Genomic DNA, 21,510 nt, shown 5'->3' with positions numbered 1-21,510 from the left:
ATAGTGAATCTCTCTCTCAAAAGCATCTGACAAATTATGTGATCATTTTTCAAGTGTTGGACAAAAGCAGCTGGATGAATGTTCTGGAGTGGCCGCCACACGGGGAGAAGAGCTGTGAGCTGCGTTCTTTCAAGAACTCGGACGACAGCACTGTTTTGTGGTGGTTCTTATTTTGTTGGTAAATACAGTTTCTGAAACGCATAATCGAAATAGGACACTAATTGAGTTGCATATAACTGCTGGATATTGGCCTAAAAAAAACAAAATTACTTGACATCTTTTTATTCCAGGCCTTCTAGAAAGTGTTCAATCATAGCTACCCAGAGCGGGAAAGAATTGGTAATCAACTACTGCCTGTTACAACATAATGCGTATTACATGCTTAATATAGTTACAATTATATGATATGTAATCATATCATTTTAAATGCTTTATAACTATATCATTATATATACGTGTATGTATGTATATGTGTGTGTGTGTGTATCATAATCTCCATCCGAAATAGTTTTACCCTCATGATAAGTAAAATCAACCCCAAGGGGACAACACCCTAAAAACCATCTTCTAACACGGTGGAAATCTGGCACGTTAATGGAATGTAGTTATCTGTCACAATACTGATGGAATATTGCTATGTCACCACTACTGGGGACAGTGTCAAGAAGACCCAAGAAGCGTGAAGGACCTCTTACTGGCCTACAAGGAAGTCCTCTCTTCTACTTCCCAGACATGGCTCATCCTTTAGGACCTGCTCAAATCCCCGCCTCTTTCTGCAAGCCCTCCTTTGATGATCTCTCTCAACTTCCTGTAGAATCTGAGTTAACACCTTCACATTGGGTACTTCGTAAAACACTGTTGTTTGTCACTCCCTTTTGTAAGCATCCCTTCACTTTGCAGAATGTCCCTAGAATAGCAGGCACGGGGCTGTTTCTGGGAAGTAAAGCACATTAGGGCTCCAAACACAGTAACACATTTACAGTAATGAAAGACGCACTTCATACTGCCCTGCACTTCTCAAGAGTTTGATTTCCAAACGTGAACTGGTTTAAAAGCATTTCTATCTGGTATTTCCAAATGCCTAGTGAATGAATGGCTTTCGTTTTCTCGGTGATTTGTCCAATTAGGGCGATTTATTCCAGCAAGTTGTTAGCAGGGCCTAACAATAATAAAGTGTTACTACCTTGGTCTGGGAACTGAGCACATCATGGAAAGAGTGGCAGGGGCCACAAGTGAGAGCCTTCTCCGCCTCCTGGAAATGTTGGCGGTGGGGTGTGTGTTTTGCTTATGCTACTGTCTTTACAGGGGCTATAAAAACATTGCCTTCGTTCTATAAATTTGGGGGAAAATACCAGCCAGTCACAGCCCCTCTACATTCATTTCAGAAACACATTCCTGTTCATTCCCTCTTCCTGACACCCAGGTCATAGAATTACTGCAACCAATGACTCACCTTCAGTGTTAAAACAGCAATAGAGGCAGTAAGAGCGTTACAATTATTTGGGAAGAAAGCTTGATGTTCCTGGAAGTGACAAAATACCAATTGTATAAACTGAAACAGAGTCCAAAGAGAAGGGGAAATGTTTATCAGATCAGTAACAGGGACCCCCCAAACTCCCAGCTACCCTGCAATGTGTACCGACAATGAAAAGCACACCCCAGAGTCTAGAAATAATGGGAAAGAGGCCTCAGAAATACTGAAAACAGTTTATCATACGGTCCATGGCTTGTGCCACGAGCGCAAGGCCTAGAGTTGTCCTCAGCATACGGCCCCCCATGGAGACACCTGAGGGACAATAATACCCTCTTTCAAGGAAGGTTCTGCAGGCCAGGCCCGTCACCAGTGAGGAGCAAATGGGGAACTAACGTGGGTCTGAAAGGCAGTAAAACTGTGTGTAATTCGGGCATGTGAACCAACCTCCCGGGATACTGACGGACCACCATACAGATGTGCCCAAAATGTGCATATTTTAAGACTCAAATTGTTCCTTCTACAGCTCCAAAAAAACCTCTTAAAAAATAACCCCCTTACAAAATAAACACCTCAAGTTACCTGTCCTATTTACAGTGTAGCTCTTCTAAAGTACTCACTAAGACTTTCCAAACCATAAATAACAGCACAATACCAGCATAAATAGCGATTCATGTGCACTTTCATAGGGAATTACGATCATTGTGACAAGATCTTTTGAAAAAAAAAAAAGAAAATTTTATATTTCTAACTTTTCTTTTAAATACTTCTTTTCAACAGTAGTCTGACTCTTCCTGCATCTTTAAGTCCCCAAAGAGATAAATATGATCCGATTCCTCCCCTGTGATAGGTATGAAAAGCTGTCGATTTAGGACCAAACTGGAGCTTGTGTATACTGGGAGCCGAGGAGTAAATGGCTGACAATGAGTCGGTTCATGTCCCAGTGGATTATGAGCCACATTTATCAGACAAAGGCCTCCCGGCTGATTTCCAGACAGCTTCTTCTAATAACCAAACAGGACAGGGAAGGAAAGGCGGGCGGTGAGAAGAACACACAGGGTCACCTCCACCCGTCAGGTTCTCCAAACCCGCCTCAGAGGGTACCTATTCGAATCTTCATGAAAGTAAAGGCAAATCTGGCCAAATATTTAAAATCCTGGGGGAATATCAGACCATATCAGATCATAGTTCAAGAGGACAAAAATAGCCCAAGAAAACTTTCTAAAGGAAGAAACTTTTGAGAAATGATTTGTTTTGTTTTGTTCTTTTATTGAAGTATAGTTGATTTCCAACATCTCAGGTGTACAGCAAAGTGGTTCATATATATAAGTATATATATATATATAAATACATATATATATAGGTATATGTATATATCTATTCTTTTCCAGACTCTTTTCCATTACAGGTTATTACAAGATAGTGAATATAGTTCCCTGTGCTATACAGTAGGTCCTTGCTGTTTATCTATTTTGTATATAGTAGTGTGTATCTGTTAATCCCAAATTCCTAATTTATCCCTCCGTCCCCCTTCCCCTTTAGTAATCATAGTTTGTTTTCCATGTCCATGAGTCCGTGTGTTTTGTAATAAAGTTTATTAGTATCATTTTTTAGATTCCACATATGAGTGGTATCATATGGCATTTTTCTTTCTCTTTCTGATTTACTTCACTTAGTATGATAATCTCTGTGTCCCTCCATGTTGCTGCAAATGGCATTATTTCATTCTTTTATATGGCTGATTAGTATCCCATTGTGTGTGTATACACACACACACACACACACACACACACACACACTGCAATTTTCTTTCCCATTCATCTGTCGATGGACATTTAGGTTGCTTCCATGTCTTGGCTATTGTATATAGTGCTGCTATGAACATGGGAGTGCACGTATCTTTCTGAATTAGTTTTCTCTGGATATTTGCCCAGGAGTGGGATTCCTGGATCATTTGGTAACTGTTTTTAGTTTTTTAAGGAACCTCCATACTGTTCTCTGTGCTGGCTACATCAATTTATATTCCCACCAACAGGGCAGGAGGGTTCCCTTTTCTCTATACCCACTCCAGCATTTTTTGATGACGGCCATTCTGACTGGTGTGAGGTGATACCTCACTGTAGTTTTGATTTGCATTTCTCTAATAGTTAGCGATGTTGCACATTTTTTCATGTGCCTGTTGGCCATCCGTATGTCTTCTTTGGAGAAATGCTTATTTAGGTCTTTTTTAACCCATCTTTTGATTCAGTTGTTTATGTTTTTCATATTGAGCTGTATGAGCTGCTTGCATATTTTGGAAATCAACCCCTTATTGGTCCAATGGTTTCCAAATATCTGCTCCAATTCTGTAAGTTATCTTTTCATTTTGTTCATACTTTCCTTTGCTGTGCAAAAGCTTTTAAGTTTAATTGGTTCATTTGTTCATTTTTGCTTTTGTTTCCATTACTCTATGAGATGGATCCAAAAAAATAATGCTGCGATTTATGTCAAAGAGTGTTCTGCCTATGTTTTCCTCTAGCAGTTTTAGACTATCTCATCTTACATTTAGGTCTTAATCCATTTTGAGTTTATTTCTGTATATTATGTTAGAGAATGTTCTAATTTCAGTCTTTTACAGGTAGCTGCCCAGTTTTCCCATCACCACTCATTGAAGAGACTGTCTTTTCTCCCCTGTATATTCTTGCCTCCTTTGTCTAATTGACCATAAGTGCGTGGGTTTATTTCTGGACTTTCTATCCTGTTCCACTGATCTGTGTGTCTGTTTTTGTGCCTCTACCATACTGTTTTGAGTACTGTAGCTTTGTAGTATAATCTGAAGTCAGGGAGCGTGATTCCTCCAGCTCCGTTCTTGTTTCTCAACATTGTTTTGGCTGTTCTGAGTCTTTTGTGATTCCATACAAATTTTAATTTTTTGTTCTAGTTCTGTAAAAAAAAAATGTCATTGGTAATTTGATAGGGATTGCACTGAATCTGTAGATTGCCTTGGGTAGTGTGGTCATTTTAACAATATTGATTCTTTCAATCCAAGAACATGGTTATATCTTTCTGTCTGTTTATGTCATCTTCAGTTTCTTTCATCGGCATCTTATGGTTTTCAGAATACAGGTCTTTTGCCTCCTTAGGTAGGTTTATTTTTCCTAAGTATTTTATTCTTTTTGATGTGATGGTAAATGGGATTGTCTCCTTAATTTCTCTTTCTGATAGTTCATTGTTAGTGTACAGAAATGCAACAGATTTCCATATACTAATTTTGTATCCTGCAACTTTACCTAATTCATTGATGATCTCTAGCAGTCTTCTCATTGCACCTTTAGGATCGTCTGTGTAAGAAATGTCATGTCATCTGCAGAGTGGTAGTTTCACTTCTTCCTTTCCAATTTGGATTTCTTTTTCCTTCTCTTCTCTGACTACTACGGCTAGGACTTCTAAACCTGTGTTGAATAAAAGTGGCAAGAGCGGCATCCTTGTCTTGTTCCTGATCTTACAGGAAATGCTTCCAGCTTTTCCCCACTGAGTGTGATGTTAGCTGTGGGTTTGACATATATGGCCTTTATCATGTTGAGGTATGCTCCCTCTATGCCCACTTTCTGGAGAGTTTTTTTTTTTTTAATCATACAGAGATGTTGAATTTTGTCAGAAGCTTTTCCTGCATCTATTGAAATGACCATATTCTTCAGTTTGTTTTTATTCTTCACTTTGTTATGTAGTGTATCACATTGATTAATTTGTGGATATTGAAAAATCCTTGCATTCCTGGGATAAATCCCACTTGATCATGGTGTATGACCCTTTTAATGTACTTTTGGAGTTGGTTTGCTAGTATTTTGTTGACGATTTTTGCATCTATGTTCATCAGTGATACTGGCTGTGAATTTATTTTGTGATATCTTTGTCTGGTATCAGGGTGATGGTGGCCTCACAGAACGAGTTGGGAAGTGTTCCTTCCTCTGCAATTTTTTGGAACAGTTTCAGAAGGAAAGGTGTTACTCTTCTCTAAATGTTTGGTAGAACTCACCTGTGAAGCCATCTGGTCGTGGACTTTTGTTTATTGGGAGTTTTTTAATTACTGATTTAATTTCAGTGCTGGTAATTGGTCTGCTTCATATTTTCTATTCCTTCCTGGTTCAGTCTTTGGAGATTGTGCATTTCTAAGAATTTGTCCATTTCTCCTAGGCTGTCCATTTTATTGGCACATAGTTGCTCACAGTAGTCTCTTATCTTTTGTATTTCTGTGGGGTCAGTTGTCACTTCTTTTCACTTCTGATTTTATTGATTTGGACCCTCCTTTTTTTTTCCCTCGATGAGTCTGGCTAAAGGTTTATGAATTTTATCTTTTTAAAGAACCAACTCTTAGTCTCACTGATCTTTTCTATTTTTTTAAGTCTCTATTTCATTTATTTCTGCTCTGATCTCTATCATTTCTTTCCTTCTGCTAACTTTGGGCTTTGTTTGTTGTTCTTTCTCTAGTTGCTTTAGCTGCAAGGTTAGTTTTTTTTCTAATATAAGCCACTTAGACAAAAGAAAGTTATTCAACGCCTGATAAAAGCTATAGACAGAAGTTAAAATGATTAAAAGGAAGGCAATTTATAGATGCAAGTCAAATTTAAAATAATGTAAAACGACTGCTCCATCCATGATTATCCTGCCACCATCAAGACAGACAAAACCTATACATCTACATAGTAGTTTAGTCTGTCTCTGTAATATTATTCACTATACATCTATATAATATTCCACATGAAAATTATCTATCTATAGTTCTATGCTACAATTTTTAGCATCTTCCAAAAAATGAATTTGACTCTTGAGAAAATACACTTAATGAGATACATATATATATATTGCTGTATAGGTACCTCTGATTTTTGAGTTAGTGTAGTTTCCAAAAATATGTTAACTTGATTCCCATGATGCTGATTATGTGGAGAAGCTGACCTAACATTTACTGAGTTCCCACAACGAATAAGACTGCTTTCCTCCAATAAACTTAAAAAAAAAAAATTGTGCTGAACAATGTCACAACTTGAGACAAATGGAACTATTTCAACAGAACAGTTGTACTTTAAAATCAGATGTCCGACACTGCAGCTAAAACACAAAAAGGACCCAAAGTATTTTATTTTGCACATGTCTAACATTTCCAGTAGTCTTGCCTACAGATGTTATCTTTATATCTGCTACAGCAAAACAGTATGGGGAAGTGTTCGACCCTTGCGTCCATATGCAGCCACATTTTGCAGAATCAAGGGAAGTGCCCACTGGTTATGCAACTTGTCAGTTAAGCACCACACGCATGAAAAGAGTGACTCCAAGACCAGAACCTACGCACACATTTCAATATGCAAAGGAACTGCCTAAAAAGGCGCCTGACAGATAAAGTAAAATAGCATATACCAAGTGGGTACTCATTAACTGTTCCCTGCATTAAATTGACAGTACTAGTGATAATGACAAAAGCCTACAGTTTCTTCTCATCTTGGAGGACAGATTTCAGCTTGGAATGCTACACAGCAATTTTTATAATGGCTATGAGAAAAGGTTGTTTTGAAAATTACCCCTGGGCTAGGAAAAGAAAAACAAGGGTATTCAGGAGTCTGGTCAGGGAGGTGACAGTCCAACCTGTAAATAAATGGAAGTTTTCCTACCCTGAACTCATGGTTAAAACTTATGATTTATACAAGTTGTTGAACTGAGCTCTAGAAACAAGATATTTCTCAGGGGAAAAAAAAAACCTGCACAATGACAGTGAATAGCAGCCTCATAGTAAAAGGAAGATTTTTCTGGGTTTGAAGACTTGAGGTTTCACAGGAAGAATGCCGGGGTAGGTCCATCCTGACAGCATCATTTTCGGATCTGAACAGCTGAGTAGCTGCCCGCATGTGCAAGTACCTGAGATAATTGTAGCTTCTCCCAATTACCTTGACGTGAATAACCACAGCAAGGGCTTTTTTAGAACCTAGGTTTAAGTTAAAAGTCCCATTTAAAAAAGAAGTAATCTGTATTTTTCAAATAAACACCTTCTCTTTGACACCAAATGTCTTTAAAGTGAGCAGTATGATCATTATTGGACTATGATGCTCAGCAGTGATTTCACAGTAAACAGGTTTCTGTAAAAAATATTTACTGGTAGTAGAAAGTTGTTTCAGGGTTTATTATGATAAGCAACTCATTTCTTTGTGTTTAACAATCAACTTTGTAATCTTCTACAGGATCCACCTTCAAAGGTTACTAACGGGACAGTTACAGTTGCAGGTAAATGGTCTGAACGTAATCGGAGACACTGGCAACAGTCTCTTCTCCGAGGCCACATTGTACTAGAAAGAGCTGGCTGCTGGAAGGTCTGCAAAACACCATAACCTGAATTTCAAAAGAGAAACATTTGCAGAGCAACGGACTGGCAGCAATTCCAGTAATTAATGAGATGGCAGGAAAGAGCAAATTTAAACCTGTCTCAAACTTGAGCTCACTTGACCCATCAGCTGACTCTCAGATAAACCTCCTCCTCTGTGGCATTTTCAAGTGCATGATTTGAATCATGAATTTCACGAGGGAAGGCAAGTTACGACCTGGAGATGTACGACTTCTATGCATAAAACAGCAACACTAAGGGCTCAGGCAGATTTTTCAAAAGGTCAACAATTTAACTAAGTAAATTTTACCAGTTATCTTTAGAACTTTTAACACTTAAAAAGCAGCTTAACTTTTTTAAATGTCTCAAGAGGAAAGAGGCCCAGAGGCAAAGAGCCTCAGGCGAGTCCAGTTGCAACAGACAACACACCCAAAAGATATGCAGTTGGTGAATTTCTCCATTTCGCCAAACTGGATGCACCACAATAAAAAACCAGTGTTCACAGAACGAAAATGTGTTTCTATCCTTTCCCGCTGTCATGCTTCTGACATGCTAACATGCACAAATGCAACACTGACCTTCAATACACCTTTGTTTTGTGATGCACAGTCTTGCCTGTTTGAGAAAATTCATTTATTTCCCAAACACTGAGTGGCCACTATGTCCTAAGCATAGAACTAAATATTTGGGATAAAGAAATAAGCAAAATACGATCCCTGACCACAAGATTCTCACAGCTCACTGGGGGAACGTGTATACTAACAACAGACAATGCTACAACAGACGTAATAATCATTGCTGAGACATATTGAATTAGGAACTTTATATTTACTACTACATTTCATCATCACATTATTGTCATTTTGTAGGTGATGAACTTGAGGCTTTGAGACAAGTCAAGTGACTTGCCCAAGAACAGCAGTGATAAATGGGAATACAGGATCTGAATTCAGATCCCCTGACACTGAAGCATACGCTGCACGTAAACTTTTATGTTACAGCTCTTCAAAGAACTATGGAAACACAAAGAAAAGACCCCAGCAGTGGGGAGAAAATTAGGAAGAAGTGAGAAAGGAGGTTTTGAAGATCTTTCACTTCCACTGTCAGTGAAAGAAAAAAGTAGTCAGGACCTGAGCAGTTTCATTATCAGTTCTCTAGAAAAATAAGTTAGTTTGCCAAAGTAAACGTTGGAATCGCTCTAGGTTTATTTAGCTCCCTGAAGAAATAATGAAAGACACTCAAATAACAATGACTATTTTCACTGATGCTACTGAATGAAGCAAAGTAAGATGCCAAGCTGAAGAAAAGCTGGAACGCCCCACATTGTAAAAATTGATAGAGGACAAACATTTGTGAACAAGAAGACAGTGACGATTAACAGGAGGAAGTCCCTCAGGGCGGTCCCCTGGGCTCGCGCAGATGGGCTTACGTAGATTGTTAACAGGTGAGCATCTGTCTCCTCTGATGACACAGCCAGAGGGGCCACCTCCCAACGAGCATGTTCCAGACCAACCTCCAGTCGGCGGAGAAACACTTGAACAAATTAGCCCATGTTCTTAATAACCAGACGCAAGCAGCTTCATTCACTTCTTTTCTATGCTACTTTTGGCTCTGTGAGGTATGAGTCTTTAAAGTATGCCTATTTTATAGACAAGGAAAAGATGTAAACAAGTGCAAAGCATGAAGCTATTTAACAATAAAAGCACGTGTCACTTTACCCTTTCCAATCAAAACTATCTGTCCTCTGCCTGGTTGCTTCAAAATCATGTTCTCAATTCAATAAGCATAACTTAAGAGCTTACGCTACATAAATCACTATGTTAGCCGTTGATGGGCAAAAAAAAAAAAAATGGAAACCATCTGCTCCCCATCCCTGGGGAGCTCCCTGTTTGCGTGGGCTCTGCTGGAGAATTATTAAACGAAACTTCGCAATGTGATGATGAATGATGATGAACTAGACCGCTGTGCTTCTCCACCTAGTCTAACAGCAGGTACAAGATAAGCTCCCCGGGGAAAAAGGATTGGAAAATACTGTGCAGTATACATCTGCGTTGGAGATCTGAGCCATACATCAGCATATGAAGGGCTCTGCTAAGTCTTGGAATATACAAACCTGTTTATCTTGGTTTAGCAAAGACTTAAACCAAGCTGAACTAATGTTCCACTGAATCCGCTTTGGGAACAGCTGGGTTCTGTGTCCCCCACCCCTCCACTTACTAGGACTCTTTTCTGTATTTGTCAAAAATATCTTTCACCAAGAACCAGGAGGGGTGGGTGTTCCACACCTGTGCTGTGCCCTGAGGGAGGTGCTCGCACTTGACTTCTTTGCGCCTCTCAAATCAGTTTCATAGGAAGACACATTTTGTCTGAGCACAGGATATGTTAGGGGCCAGCCCAATTTCCTCTCTTCCTTTAGCCAATCACAAGTCAATCAAGTACATTATTTCTGGCAAGAACTACACTGACTCACTTGGGTCTAAAAATAACGCTCAACCACATGTGGTACCTCTAGACCCTTCTCCAGAATCTAACATCAATAAGGTGTTACTCAGCTGTAGTCACTTCCCACTAATACACACTCATCTTGCAGGAAAAGAGGCCATACAAAATAACCAACATCCCCACTTCCTTTCTTTTTTTTTGAGCACTATAGAAATTTTGCCAGCATTTAATGTTCCATCACAATATTTGGCAAATGCACACTGGCATTCATACACTTTAAATCTGAACAGATTTGGGGAGGAACCAGTCCAAAATAATCATTCCAGCCTTTGAGAAAGAAAAATCTATGCTGTGAAGAATGTTTCTGAGATAGCATTTTAGCTATAAATCAGATTTACTCCCCAAGAGCAATCAAACTACATGTAAAAGAATTTGTGTTTTAAACAAACTAATCTTAACTCATATGTAACTCTCGGAATATTTGTCTGGGAATATGGACTCCACCGCTTAGACATAAATTAACAAAGGTTTCTTTTATGAGTATTGCAATGATGGATATGCATGCCCGGGAGAGCATATGTTTGGGTCTGAGCACAGGAGTCCCTATGTGTAGAAATATCTTAAATGTATAAAATATGAGCTAACAGAAAGAAAAGTGGGAAACATGACCAGGCTTGGCAGGTCTCATATCTCAGGGGAACACATCTGAGTGCAGAGACTCAATCCGAGCCCAGACTCCATCCCAGCCCCGTGTCTGGGGTTCAGATTCATGATGTGTGAGGGGATGAGACCAAGTCTTCTGAGAATGGCTGAGACCCACCACCCTCCCCCAGGAGATTTCTGCAGGCCTCCAAGTGATACAAGATGACATGCGAGACGCGCAACATCCAGCCAGTCAGGAATCAAGCTGACAGAATAGGTGTGAATGTTCCTCCCTGATCAACTCCCAGTGCGACTTTCCTTCCCTCTGGATGAATTCAGAAGTGGAGTATCTGAGAAAACCGATCGCTTTTCAGGAGTTCAGTTTAAATTCAGCCCATGGCCTGGTACCAAACAAGTACAATAATCACTTCTTTCTGCTCAGGAAGGGAGTTGGTGGGGTCAAGGGGCGCCATCTGTCCACAGTCTGCAAATCTACCCTCGTCAACTTCTCGCCCCCCAGTTCTAACACACGGAAAGGCTTTATGTATACATGCTGTTTTGTTTTGGAGAGTTTTTCTAATATGATAACTAAATACTTAGAAGTCAGTTACATGTTTTTAAAGTTCAGAAAGAGAATTTAGATTAAGGAAACTAAAAAACTTGACACCTCTCTCTGTTGGAAGATAACATGAATATGGGTGGGGGGCTATAGCTCAGTGGTATAGCACACGCTTAGTGTGCATGAAGCCCTGGGTTCAATCCCCAGTCCCTCCATCTAAACAAACAAACAAACAAACCTAATTACCCTCCCCCAAAACAAAAAAAACAAAAAAATGAATATGGGCAACTTCATCAAAGTTTTAGTCAAAAAAATAAATTTGTTAAGCTAAATGTTATTTCTGAATAGCTTAATCAGAAATATGATTTCAACCCTCCAAAAAAAACCCTATAATGTGAAAATACTTAAGAGAGTTGCCCTCTTTCAAAAGCAGCTCTGTGAAAACATACGTCTGTATGAGCTACCCTGGAACTGGTGAATTTCAGTGATCTGTACATCCCTGCCTTCTTGTCAGCCATTCTTCAGTCACCAAATGCCCCTGACCTAAGGTCCACAGTCCCCTTTCTTCGGTCCTCTCACTCTACTTGCAGCCCTGACCACCTTTACACTGTCCTCCAACCTGCCAATTCTCAGTCCCCCACAGGGCAAGGACCACCTTGTGGACCACTATACAGCCCCGACATCCTGGCTCACCTAGAGTGTGCAGGTGTTCAAAAGACACTGAATGCATCCACTTCAATCTCAAAATAAGCACGGGTATTCCTTTCTCATTCCTTAAAATATTTTCATCTAAAAGGAATCTGAAAGCCATTTAAGAATAGTGAATATTTTCCTTTATTCAAAACTTCCTATAAAGTTAATTCATATAAATACTATCAAACTGACCAGATCTCTGCATTTGCTAGTGTTAAAGACAACACAACAGGCCCAAAATGGAGTCACTTATGCTAAGCCCCACATCACCAAACTTAATTACATCCCAAAAATGAACTCTTAAACCAGCCAATCAGGAATCGTGTGCTCAGCACAAGCGAGGTAATCACGGACCACTGCCACCCCCTAAAAGAAAGTAACTTTGCAATAACCAATCCATTTTGTTCTTTTTTTTTTTCTGCCTGATGTAACTTCCTTGGTTCTGCTCCCTTATGCCTATCAAAGTCTTTCATTTTGTACAACTCCTAGGAACACCTTTCCGTCTGTTAGATTGAATGATGTTCAATTCATGAATCATTGAGAATTAATGAATCATGAATCAATAAGATCTTTAAAATTTACTCAGTTGAATTTATTTTAACAGTTCTCGAAAGATTTCCAACCTACTATCTCCTCTTAAAAGGTTGGGGAGTGGGGGGTGGAAATCATCCTGTGGTTTTTTTTACGGTTCAAAAAACCCTACAATGGGTAGACAGTTTGCATTCTATTAAGTAATATCATGAACTTAAAGTTTCCTTCATTTCACAAGGACTTATAAAGCACATAATATAAACATTTCTTTGTTCACCTTCTTAAAATGAACTAAACCTGTGTATCTTGTGTTTACAAAGAATAAAACATTTAAGGCACTGTGTTACTCAGCAAATGACTGACTCACTGTTCCCCTAATGTGTACTAAGCACCTGCTCTGTACCTGACCCAGGCTGGGCGCTGGAGACACAGCCCTACCGCATCGGGCCTGCAGTCTGAGAGGGACCTACAGATCCTGACAGACTCTACATTCCAGATATTCGAACAAAAGAATTATGGTTTTCATTTTCAAAAGCATATCACATTCTAACAGTAATATCACTTTATATATAATTTTATTTCTAAACTTGAAGCAAGACCACAAAAAGTTAACATTAGCTTTTATATCATCTCTTTGAAGAAACAATTAACAAAATTTGAGGCGCAATCTACAACAAAACAATCAACGGTTCTATTTAAGTAGGAGGAGAATCACAAATATTTAGATTGGCTTTCTCTGAGCCTAGGATGTCTTGACTTTGGCCAAAAATCTGAAATAACCGAAAATGAGCTGTCACATTAAAAAATGTCCTTATCTTCAGATACAAGTATGAGACTAATTTTCAAAATTTCCAATTGAATCCTGCTGGGGTGCATTAAAGAAAATGCTTTCTAGAATCTGATTTTAGCGTTTGGGCAGCAAAATTATACAAATCTTTTCATTTACATTTTTTGAAGGTAAGAAATGTTTCCTGTTTGAAGATCTATTATTAGTCAACCCCATACACTTTCCGTTTGAAAACCAAAGTGTCTCCACGGGTCACCTATTTTAATCCCTTCTCAGCCTGGTTCTTCAATATCATTATGAAACTATTCTGGCCCTACACTGAGAATTTTTACCTGTTTTCTCGCTTTCTTTATCCTTTAAAAAAAAAATCAGGCATGCCACGCTGATGTCACTAGCCCAGATTACTTCAACAGTACCTTCAGGATCATAAGACCAGGCTTTAGGAGTTATAGCATTCCTGAAGAGCAATGAAAAAGAAGCACCAAGGACATTTTTTAAAATACCTCTTTATTAATGCCAAATACATAACATTTAATATAAATTAAAACGTGCCCTAACACACTCAGGAGGAAGATGCATAAAACGGCCATCTGGGAACATCCGTCGGGGAAAAAAAAAAAACCTGGTCACAAACTACTCATCTCAAAGGGCTAAAGCAGAGAAAATGAAATATTCCTTTTTCCGTATAAAGACTGTGTGCAGTTTCAAAATCAGAATGCCTGCCAGAGGCCACTTTCTCACCCTCTACCAGCCAGTGTTGCCAAGATCCTTAACATTCCCTGAGCATTCCAGCAGCGCGTGTACCGAATGCGCACACACAGGTAGAAATGGGGAGGCAGAGCCCCCAGCACCCAGTACAATTACTGGGTCCTCTGGAAATTAGGAAACAAATGATAAACGACTTCTACTCAATTTTCTCTGAGTCCCTGCCTTCTGCACCTTATCCTTCTACTCCCGTTTGCAAGGAAGGTCGACCTCCTCCCTGAGGCCTCTCAGTTATTCCCTGCGGTCTCCGGTGCTGCGAAGTGGGGGTGACAGCGACTCTGCGCCCCTACCTCCACCCGCCGCAGCCCCTCGGGCCTGTGCTTCCCCCACCCACCCACCCACGGGTGTTCTCGGGGCTGGGGAGGGCGGACGGCAGAGACTAGGAGGCGGCAATCCCCATCCCCAACCCTCCCTCCACGACCCACCTTCCAGCCCAGGCGCCCCGGCGCAGAAGGCGCCACGGGCCCCCTCTCCGTCCTCCCCCACCGCCAGCCCACCCCGCGCGGCGCCCTTACCCGGCTCGTGGACGCCGGGGTTGTCGGACAGCTCGAGCACCAGCAGCTCGCGGCCCTCGAAGCTGCGCCCCACCGTGTAGATCCTGCTGACGGCGGCGCACTGCAGCCACACGGACACCAGCGCCTCGCGCAGCTCCGGGTAGCGGTGGTACTCGAAGGGGATGCCGTCCTCCTGCGGCCGCCGGCGCCGCCTCGCGCCCGCCGCGCTCCCCGCGGCCCCCCGGGCCTCGGCGCCCAGCAGCCACGCGCAGGCGGCCAGCGCCCCGCACAGCGCCAGCAGCGCGCGGCCCCCTCGCCCCGCCATCGCGCCCCGCGTCTCCGCGCGGCCTCCCGTGTGCCCGGCGCCTCGGGGCGCACGGCCGGCGGGTCCCCTCGCCTCGCCTCCCGGCGGCCCGGAGCGAGGAGCGGAGCGAGGAGTCGGGAGCGCGGCGCCGGAGCGGAGCGGAGCGGAGCGGAGCGCAAGACGCACGGCCGCCGAGCGCGGGACGCTGGGGAGGCGGCGAGGAGCCGGGCGGGGCCCCGGGCGGGCGGGGCCGGGAGGGCGGCGCCGCCAGCCGGATTCGCGGATAACCGGGGGCTGCTGCGCGATTTGCGGGCTCGGGGCCACGTCAGAGCCAAATGGCGCCGGGACGACCCAGGTGGGATGACAGCTAAGGTCGGGTGTGGGCACGCTGCTGTCATTGAGAGACCCGTGACGCTGCGTGGGGAAAAAAACACTCCGGGATTGGGAGTGCAGCCTTTTAAACTGCCATCCGTGCCAAGCCGACCAGGTTTCCATCTTGATGCGCCAAAAATTAGAGAATATTCCAGAAAAAAAGAAACACAAAGGAAGTATTGGCAGCCACTTGCCTTCTCCCCGTGATGTGTCTTTAATAACTGTATTGATAGTCCAAACACAAACCCACGGGTTGGATGTTCATTGATTGCAAGTTCTGCCTGGAAAACAGAACATGGTGCCCTGTGATTTAGAGGTTTAAGAAACTAAAACGCATTCTAGCCATTTGCAGATACTGTCTTTAACTGTATTTAATCATATTCCTGGATTCTTCCAGGGGAAAAAAAAAAAGCACAGGAAAGACAATGTCATGTGCCAGTGCTTTTCCCAACCCCCTCTGTAACTCCTGTGGGGGAAACAGTACAGCTGGGAGCGCTGCACACAGGATTTAGTTTGGTATTAAGGTTAAATCTTTCCAGAGCAGCTTATCTGGGTGATTTGGGCTCAAGGTCTCTTACCTGGTTGTAACTAAGATGTTGGACTGCAGTCCACATGAAGGCTGGATTGGGGCTGGAGAATCTTCTTCCAAGAAAAAATAAATGAAAGATCAAATCCTGTTATAGAAAGAAAACTCTGATCGTGGGAGATGGTATCTGGGTTCCCCTCCCAAAGTTATTGCAAAAATATAAAATCATTTACAGCATTAAATACCCATCCTTTACACAGGATTTGTAGTCCAGGAAGAAATCTGGAGCAGATGTTATTCTGAAGAGGTTGCCATTTGGATTCAAAAATAGTACAAATCTAAATAAATGATCCATTTCAACCAAGTAGAGAAACTGGACATCATGTGGATAATTTTTTCATGTTAGACGTAGTTTTTTTCTTAATTCACTTTTTCTCCATATGCCTAACATGCAGTGCACTGAATAAAAACTTGCTCCTGGAGAAAGTGTAAATGATTTTATTGGCTCAAAAAAACAATGCTGCTAGAGAGACTGGTTTCAAACTCCTCTGACTGTTTCCCACAGCAGCATAGATCTTTTTTGGGGGATTTTGAGGGGAAAGCTGCCACTACAAAGACATGCCACTCAGTTGAATTTGCACCCAGCCGTGTTCCTTTTCAGTGCAGGAATGACAATGCAAGAACCTTGTATATTTTCCTCTATGGTTAGTCTCAGTTTGATTACATGGTCCCCAGAAGTTTGCAACCAAAGCTATAATTAGATTTCTAAAATCATGCCCAAAAGAGCAACCTTGGAAACCTTGAAAAAGAAAACAGAGTAGCCAAAACCATAACTTCAGAAGGGGAAGGTCAAGAGTTTCATGTTAGCAATTTAAGGTAACCACACTGATTTGTGGCTAGGTGGGTCACATACTGGTAAGAACACACGTAAACATCATATGAGTCAGTGAAATCCTGTGTTGCCCTTAAGCTTCTCTTCAGACAAAGGGTGTGTTTTCTATTTTCTCCCAAATCTCAATTTTATGGATTGTTTTTGTTTTTGTTTTTTACTTTTTTGTAAATGGGTGGAATCCTCCCAGCAATGTGGTCTCATTTGAGGGGAGTCTTTTTTAAAATCTTAGAAACTGGTTTTCCTTATCTACAAAATGGAAGATCTGGATTCATTCAAGTGCAGCACAATCATCTAGAGAATTAATAAAATGTGCAGATTCCCAAGCCCTGACCGATGCAGTAGATCTGAGGTGGGGGTTCAGGTATTAACAAGGTTCCAGGTTTTAACAAGAACCCCAGGTAGCTCAGATTTTGATGTTTGACTGACAAACATACTTTGAGAAATACTGTCCCATGTGATTTCCAAAGTCTTTTTAAATCTAAAATACTATGATTCTGGAAGTTTTCTTTTTGAGAGATGCTCTTGCATACCTGATAGATGATTGAGACTGTCAGTTACTCGCGGGCACAGCACACACACCAAGGAATCAGTTCAGAGGAGTTAAAACTAGGTCTTTGAACTTCTGGGTGATTTTACTGTCGGTCAGCTTCACTGCAGCCTATGTCATTTGTTCGCGGCTTCCGAGGCAATTATGTGAATGGTTACATACCCATCCTGATTCCTGGGTAGGAAATCTTGCATACTGATTGTCTAATGCATTGGACTCTGTGCACCCATAGTTAAACGTAGTGTGCACCCACATTTTAAATCATGCATGTGCATGCACACAGAAAAGAGAGAGTTCTGTTGCTCATCTCACTTCTGAGCATCCATAAGGACCAACTGAAGCTCCCCTAACCTCCACTTCCCGCATCACCCCTACTACTTTTCAAATTCAGGAGCTATCTCTTCCTATCTCCCAAACCTTTGATTCCCTCCTTCCAAAGTCCTGTCTAAAACTCATCTACTCCACAAAAGTGCTGTAGACATACCACTTTATATCTATCTGTCCAGTGATTTGTTGGTAAATGTCTGACACTCAGCTCTCCATGGGGGATAAAACCGGGTTTAGAGTGTTTGCTGATTTCCACAGGGTAAATATTCCCTGTGGCTGATTTCAAATGGCCGATGTGACGTCACCAGACACAGCTTGAGAAGAGATCGGCGGCAGCACACCCTTATGCAAATTCTTTACACTCCTCCCTCTCACAGGGGAGCTTACTTCCCTTCTGCTTGAGCATCCACAGGACTTAGTGACTCGCTTCTAGTGAAGGTAATTTGGCAGAAGTGATGGGATGTACCTACCAAATTTAGGTGATAATGTAATAGAAAAGAACAAATCTGACTCCATATTACATCTGTTCCTTTGGCTTTAACCCTGTGCTCTGTTTCCTAGGCTTAGTCTTGCTGGTTCTACACCTTTTGTAAAAGAATGTTGCCTAGAGGCTGAAATACACAGGAGAGCCTATTCTCAAGGCTCTGACCTTTAAGGATATTAACACTTTTCCATTCGTATGAAGATAACAAGTTGTAGAATAGAAAATAATGTTTGTTTTGTTGGAGGTTTACAGGGGCACCATGATCTGACCCAGGTGGACAGGGCAAGAACAAGGATTCCAACACCAGAAAGTCTGCAACAACCAACCACGTCCCCTCCCCTTTTTTGTATAAAAGGAGCCTAAATTCTGACTTGGGGAAGATGGTTCTCCAGGACATTAGTCTGCCATCTTCTCGGTCTGCTGGCTTTCCACATAAAGTCATTATTCCTTGCCCCAACACCTCATCTCCCAGTTTATTAGCCTGTCGTGTGGTGAGCAGAACGAGTTTGGACTCGACAACAATAACAAGACCCTCTCCCTCTCTTTCTCGTTTCACTCGTCCTGGGCAGGTTGTCTGCCGTGTTGTAGAAACACTCACGCAGCAGGGACTGGGGGAGTCCTCTGCAGAACAGCCTGAGGGGGACAGATGGACGTCCGCAGTCCAGCCGCCATGAGTTCCTGAGGCCCGTCAACAACCACGGGGGCAGATCTTTCAGCCCCAGGCAACACCAGATTCCCAGCTACAGAAACTGTTAGAGAATGTGTGTTGTCTCAAGCTGCAGAGGTTGGGGCTAACAAACACAGCTAGCATCTCCCCCACGCAGACACGACAGACAGCATGGAGAACACAGAGGATAATAACATGTGGCAGCATAATGAAGAAGTCATAGATTTTGAGTATTTATTGCCTTTGTTTTTCATATAATTGCAAGTTTATATAATTTTTTTTTTATAAATAATGGCTGTGTTTAACAAGTGACTCAAATTCCTTCAATTTTAACAATTGGCTCTTGTCAGTGTCAACCAAGAAACACAGAAGACTGCAAACCAGAAAAGAGTTTATTTGGGGTTATTAACAATTCTGGAGACACAGATTCGGGTAAAACTGAGAGAGGGTTCAGGGAAGAGTAAGAGTCAGGGGCTCATGAGGGCGAAAGCCACAAGGTTATGGAAGTTGTCTGGCAAGAATTACAACCGACCCTGGTGCAGGAGGGAGGTATTTGCCTTTAAGGGCTGGGCTGCCAGAGTTATTCAGGGTGAGGGTCCAATAAGCATCTTGATTTCTGGAACATTGGGCAGACGTTCTGGATGCCGGTGTTAAGACAGCAAGTGGTCGGAAGGTCAGATTTCACCCAGAACCTCTTCCTCAGTGGCCTCCTGGCTCCATTTTAGAGCTGTCTTAGCAACACCAACTTTATTTGATTTTCCTTCGACACAAATCGGTATGGATTGGCTCCAGCAAACCACTCTTCCCTCTCCAGTCCCCATTCCTCACTCAGCAGCACCCCTCTCTGGCTGGCCCTTCTCTGGGCTTCCCCAGAGAGGCAGTGTGGTACTGCCCTTCAGTGTTCCGGAACCTTCTGCATCAGAATCACTTGGTGAGCATGGCCGCATTCCAGACCAGTTGAATCCAGTTTTTGGGGGCTGGGGCTTGGAAATCTGCCTTTGAGTAAGCGCTCCCCACCCCCCATCCTCGCCTGGTGATTCTGATGCCAAATAAGATTGAGGAACACTGGTTCCAGAGGCTGATATTGAGGTTTGACAGAACAGCGTTCTAATCCCAGGTCTGCTGGCTTCCAGAAGTTGTTCAATGAAGTTGTTTCAAGCTGCTCACTCGAAAATGAGGGACACAAGAAGCCTTCCATGAACTAAAGCCTGCAAGGAGGTGGGCACAAGAGACGTGCTCCATGAACGAAGCCTTCTGCGCTCTTTGGCTCCCTGCTGGGACACACGCCAACCGTGGTACCTCTTGCCAGCACCGCAGCCCCACCCAGATGTGCCGGCTTCAGAATCCCTCCTTCTTCCTCTGAACTCCCAGCACCAATGCGGGCATTTCCGGTGAGCAAGGAGGACATTCTCTGACAGTCCTCTGCTCAACTAGCTCCCTGTCCTCACTGAGAAGCCTGTTAGGAGGGAGCCTGGCGCCTGGCGGGGCTGCAACTGGTCTCACAGCTCCCCCATTTTCCCCTTTTCTCCCATTTCTCATTTCTCTCATCGCTGGGTTGGGTGCCCACACCAAGAGTCAGTCAGGTGTGTCACAAAATGTCCATGCCACTTTTACTTTAGTTATGTAATTAACTTTTTAAAAAAGTAAACTGATAAGTACAAGAATAGGAAAAAGTGGAATGCTTTGGAAACAGCTGAATTGTTAAAATGGAATTAGGTATGAGTGAGAAAACTGTGAAGGACCGAGGAAGAGGTAAAAATCCCTACACAGTCTGCTCTTAGGTTTGTTCAAAACCCTGTCACTTTAAAGAGACTCTAAGGGTAGAAAACAGTGTGGTGAGAAGGGCTCGTTCCAACCACCAACCACCAACCAATGGATGAGTGTATACTTATGCCTTAGGTTTAAATAAATTATTTAAAGTGTGCTGTGTGCTTCATTTTTTATGATTCTCTTTGTTAATTGGTCTTTCCCATTAACCCCCTACTACCTAATCCCATTTTGTCAGCTGAGAGGGCGGACGTGGACCACGGCACTCTGAACACGCAGCTTGAATCCGATGCACGTGCTCCACCCACAAATATCACAGCCTGAATATCTACTTACCAACTCAAACTAAACATGGTCCCAAGGGTTTGTCACTGTTTTTCTACAGCTCTACCCTGTACCAGTTTCTCCGTATCCCAGTGGCCACCCCAGTGTCCCAGCAGCTCTGCCCAACAGAAATATAACATGAGCTAGCTATGTGGTTTTGAACGTTCTAGTAGCCATGTTTAAATAAAGGAAAAAGGAAGAGGTGAGATTAATTTTAATAAGAAAATTTTAACTCAGTGTATCCCAAATGTTATCATTTCAGTGTGTTAACAATATAAATGCATTAATGAAATAATTTTTCATGCTGTCTTCAAAATCTGTTGTGTAATTTACATCACAGCCTGTCAGCACAATTCAGACCAAACACACTTCAAGAGCTCACAGGCCACAAGTGGCTAGTGACGGCTGTATTGGACAACTGAGATATCTGGCCATTCTTATATTCCTACCTTCTGAAATCCTTTCTTCTGCTTTATCCTAACAGTTAATGCCTTGGTCCAGGCTCTGGTCCAGGCTATGGTAGCATCCTCTCCTGGAGATGCTGGTAAATCTTAGTTTCTAATCTTG

The 21,510-nt window shown here is 42.3% G+C and overlaps 1 protein-coding gene and 1 long non-coding RNA gene across 2 annotated transcripts in view; one reads left to right on the top strand and one right to left on the bottom strand.

The window, feature by feature from the left end:
- CPE (carboxypeptidase E) overlaps nt 1-15,249 on the bottom strand; it is a 120,429-nt gene extending 105,180 nt beyond the window's left edge. Inside the window, exon 1 of the mRNA XM_006213184.3 lies at nt 14,755-15,249. Within this exon, the coding sequence (XP_006213246.2) occupies nt 14,755-15,058 (304 nt within the window). The 5' untranslated portion in view covers nt 15,059-15,249. The remainder of the gene's footprint in view (nt 1-14,754) is intronic.
- A 4,544-nt stretch (nt 15,250-19,793) lies between these two features.
- On the top strand, nt 19,794-20,776 carry LOC140699832 (uncharacterized). The gene is made up of 2 exons (XR_012078080.1): nt 19,794-19,854; nt 19,970-20,776. It is a non-coding gene; the product is annotated as an uncharacterized lncRNA (long non-coding RNA).
- The last annotated feature ends 734 nt before the right edge of the window (nt 20,777-21,510 follow it).

The sequence above is a fragment of the Vicugna pacos genome, chromosome 2, assembly GCF_048564905.1.
Source record: "Vicugna pacos chromosome 2, VicPac4, whole genome shotgun sequence".
NCBI classification, from domain to species: Eukaryota; Metazoa; Chordata; class Mammalia; order Artiodactyla; family Camelidae; genus Vicugna; species Vicugna pacos.
Note: the sequence above shows the minus strand (reverse complement) of the source record. Positions and strands in the feature narration are given on the sequence as shown.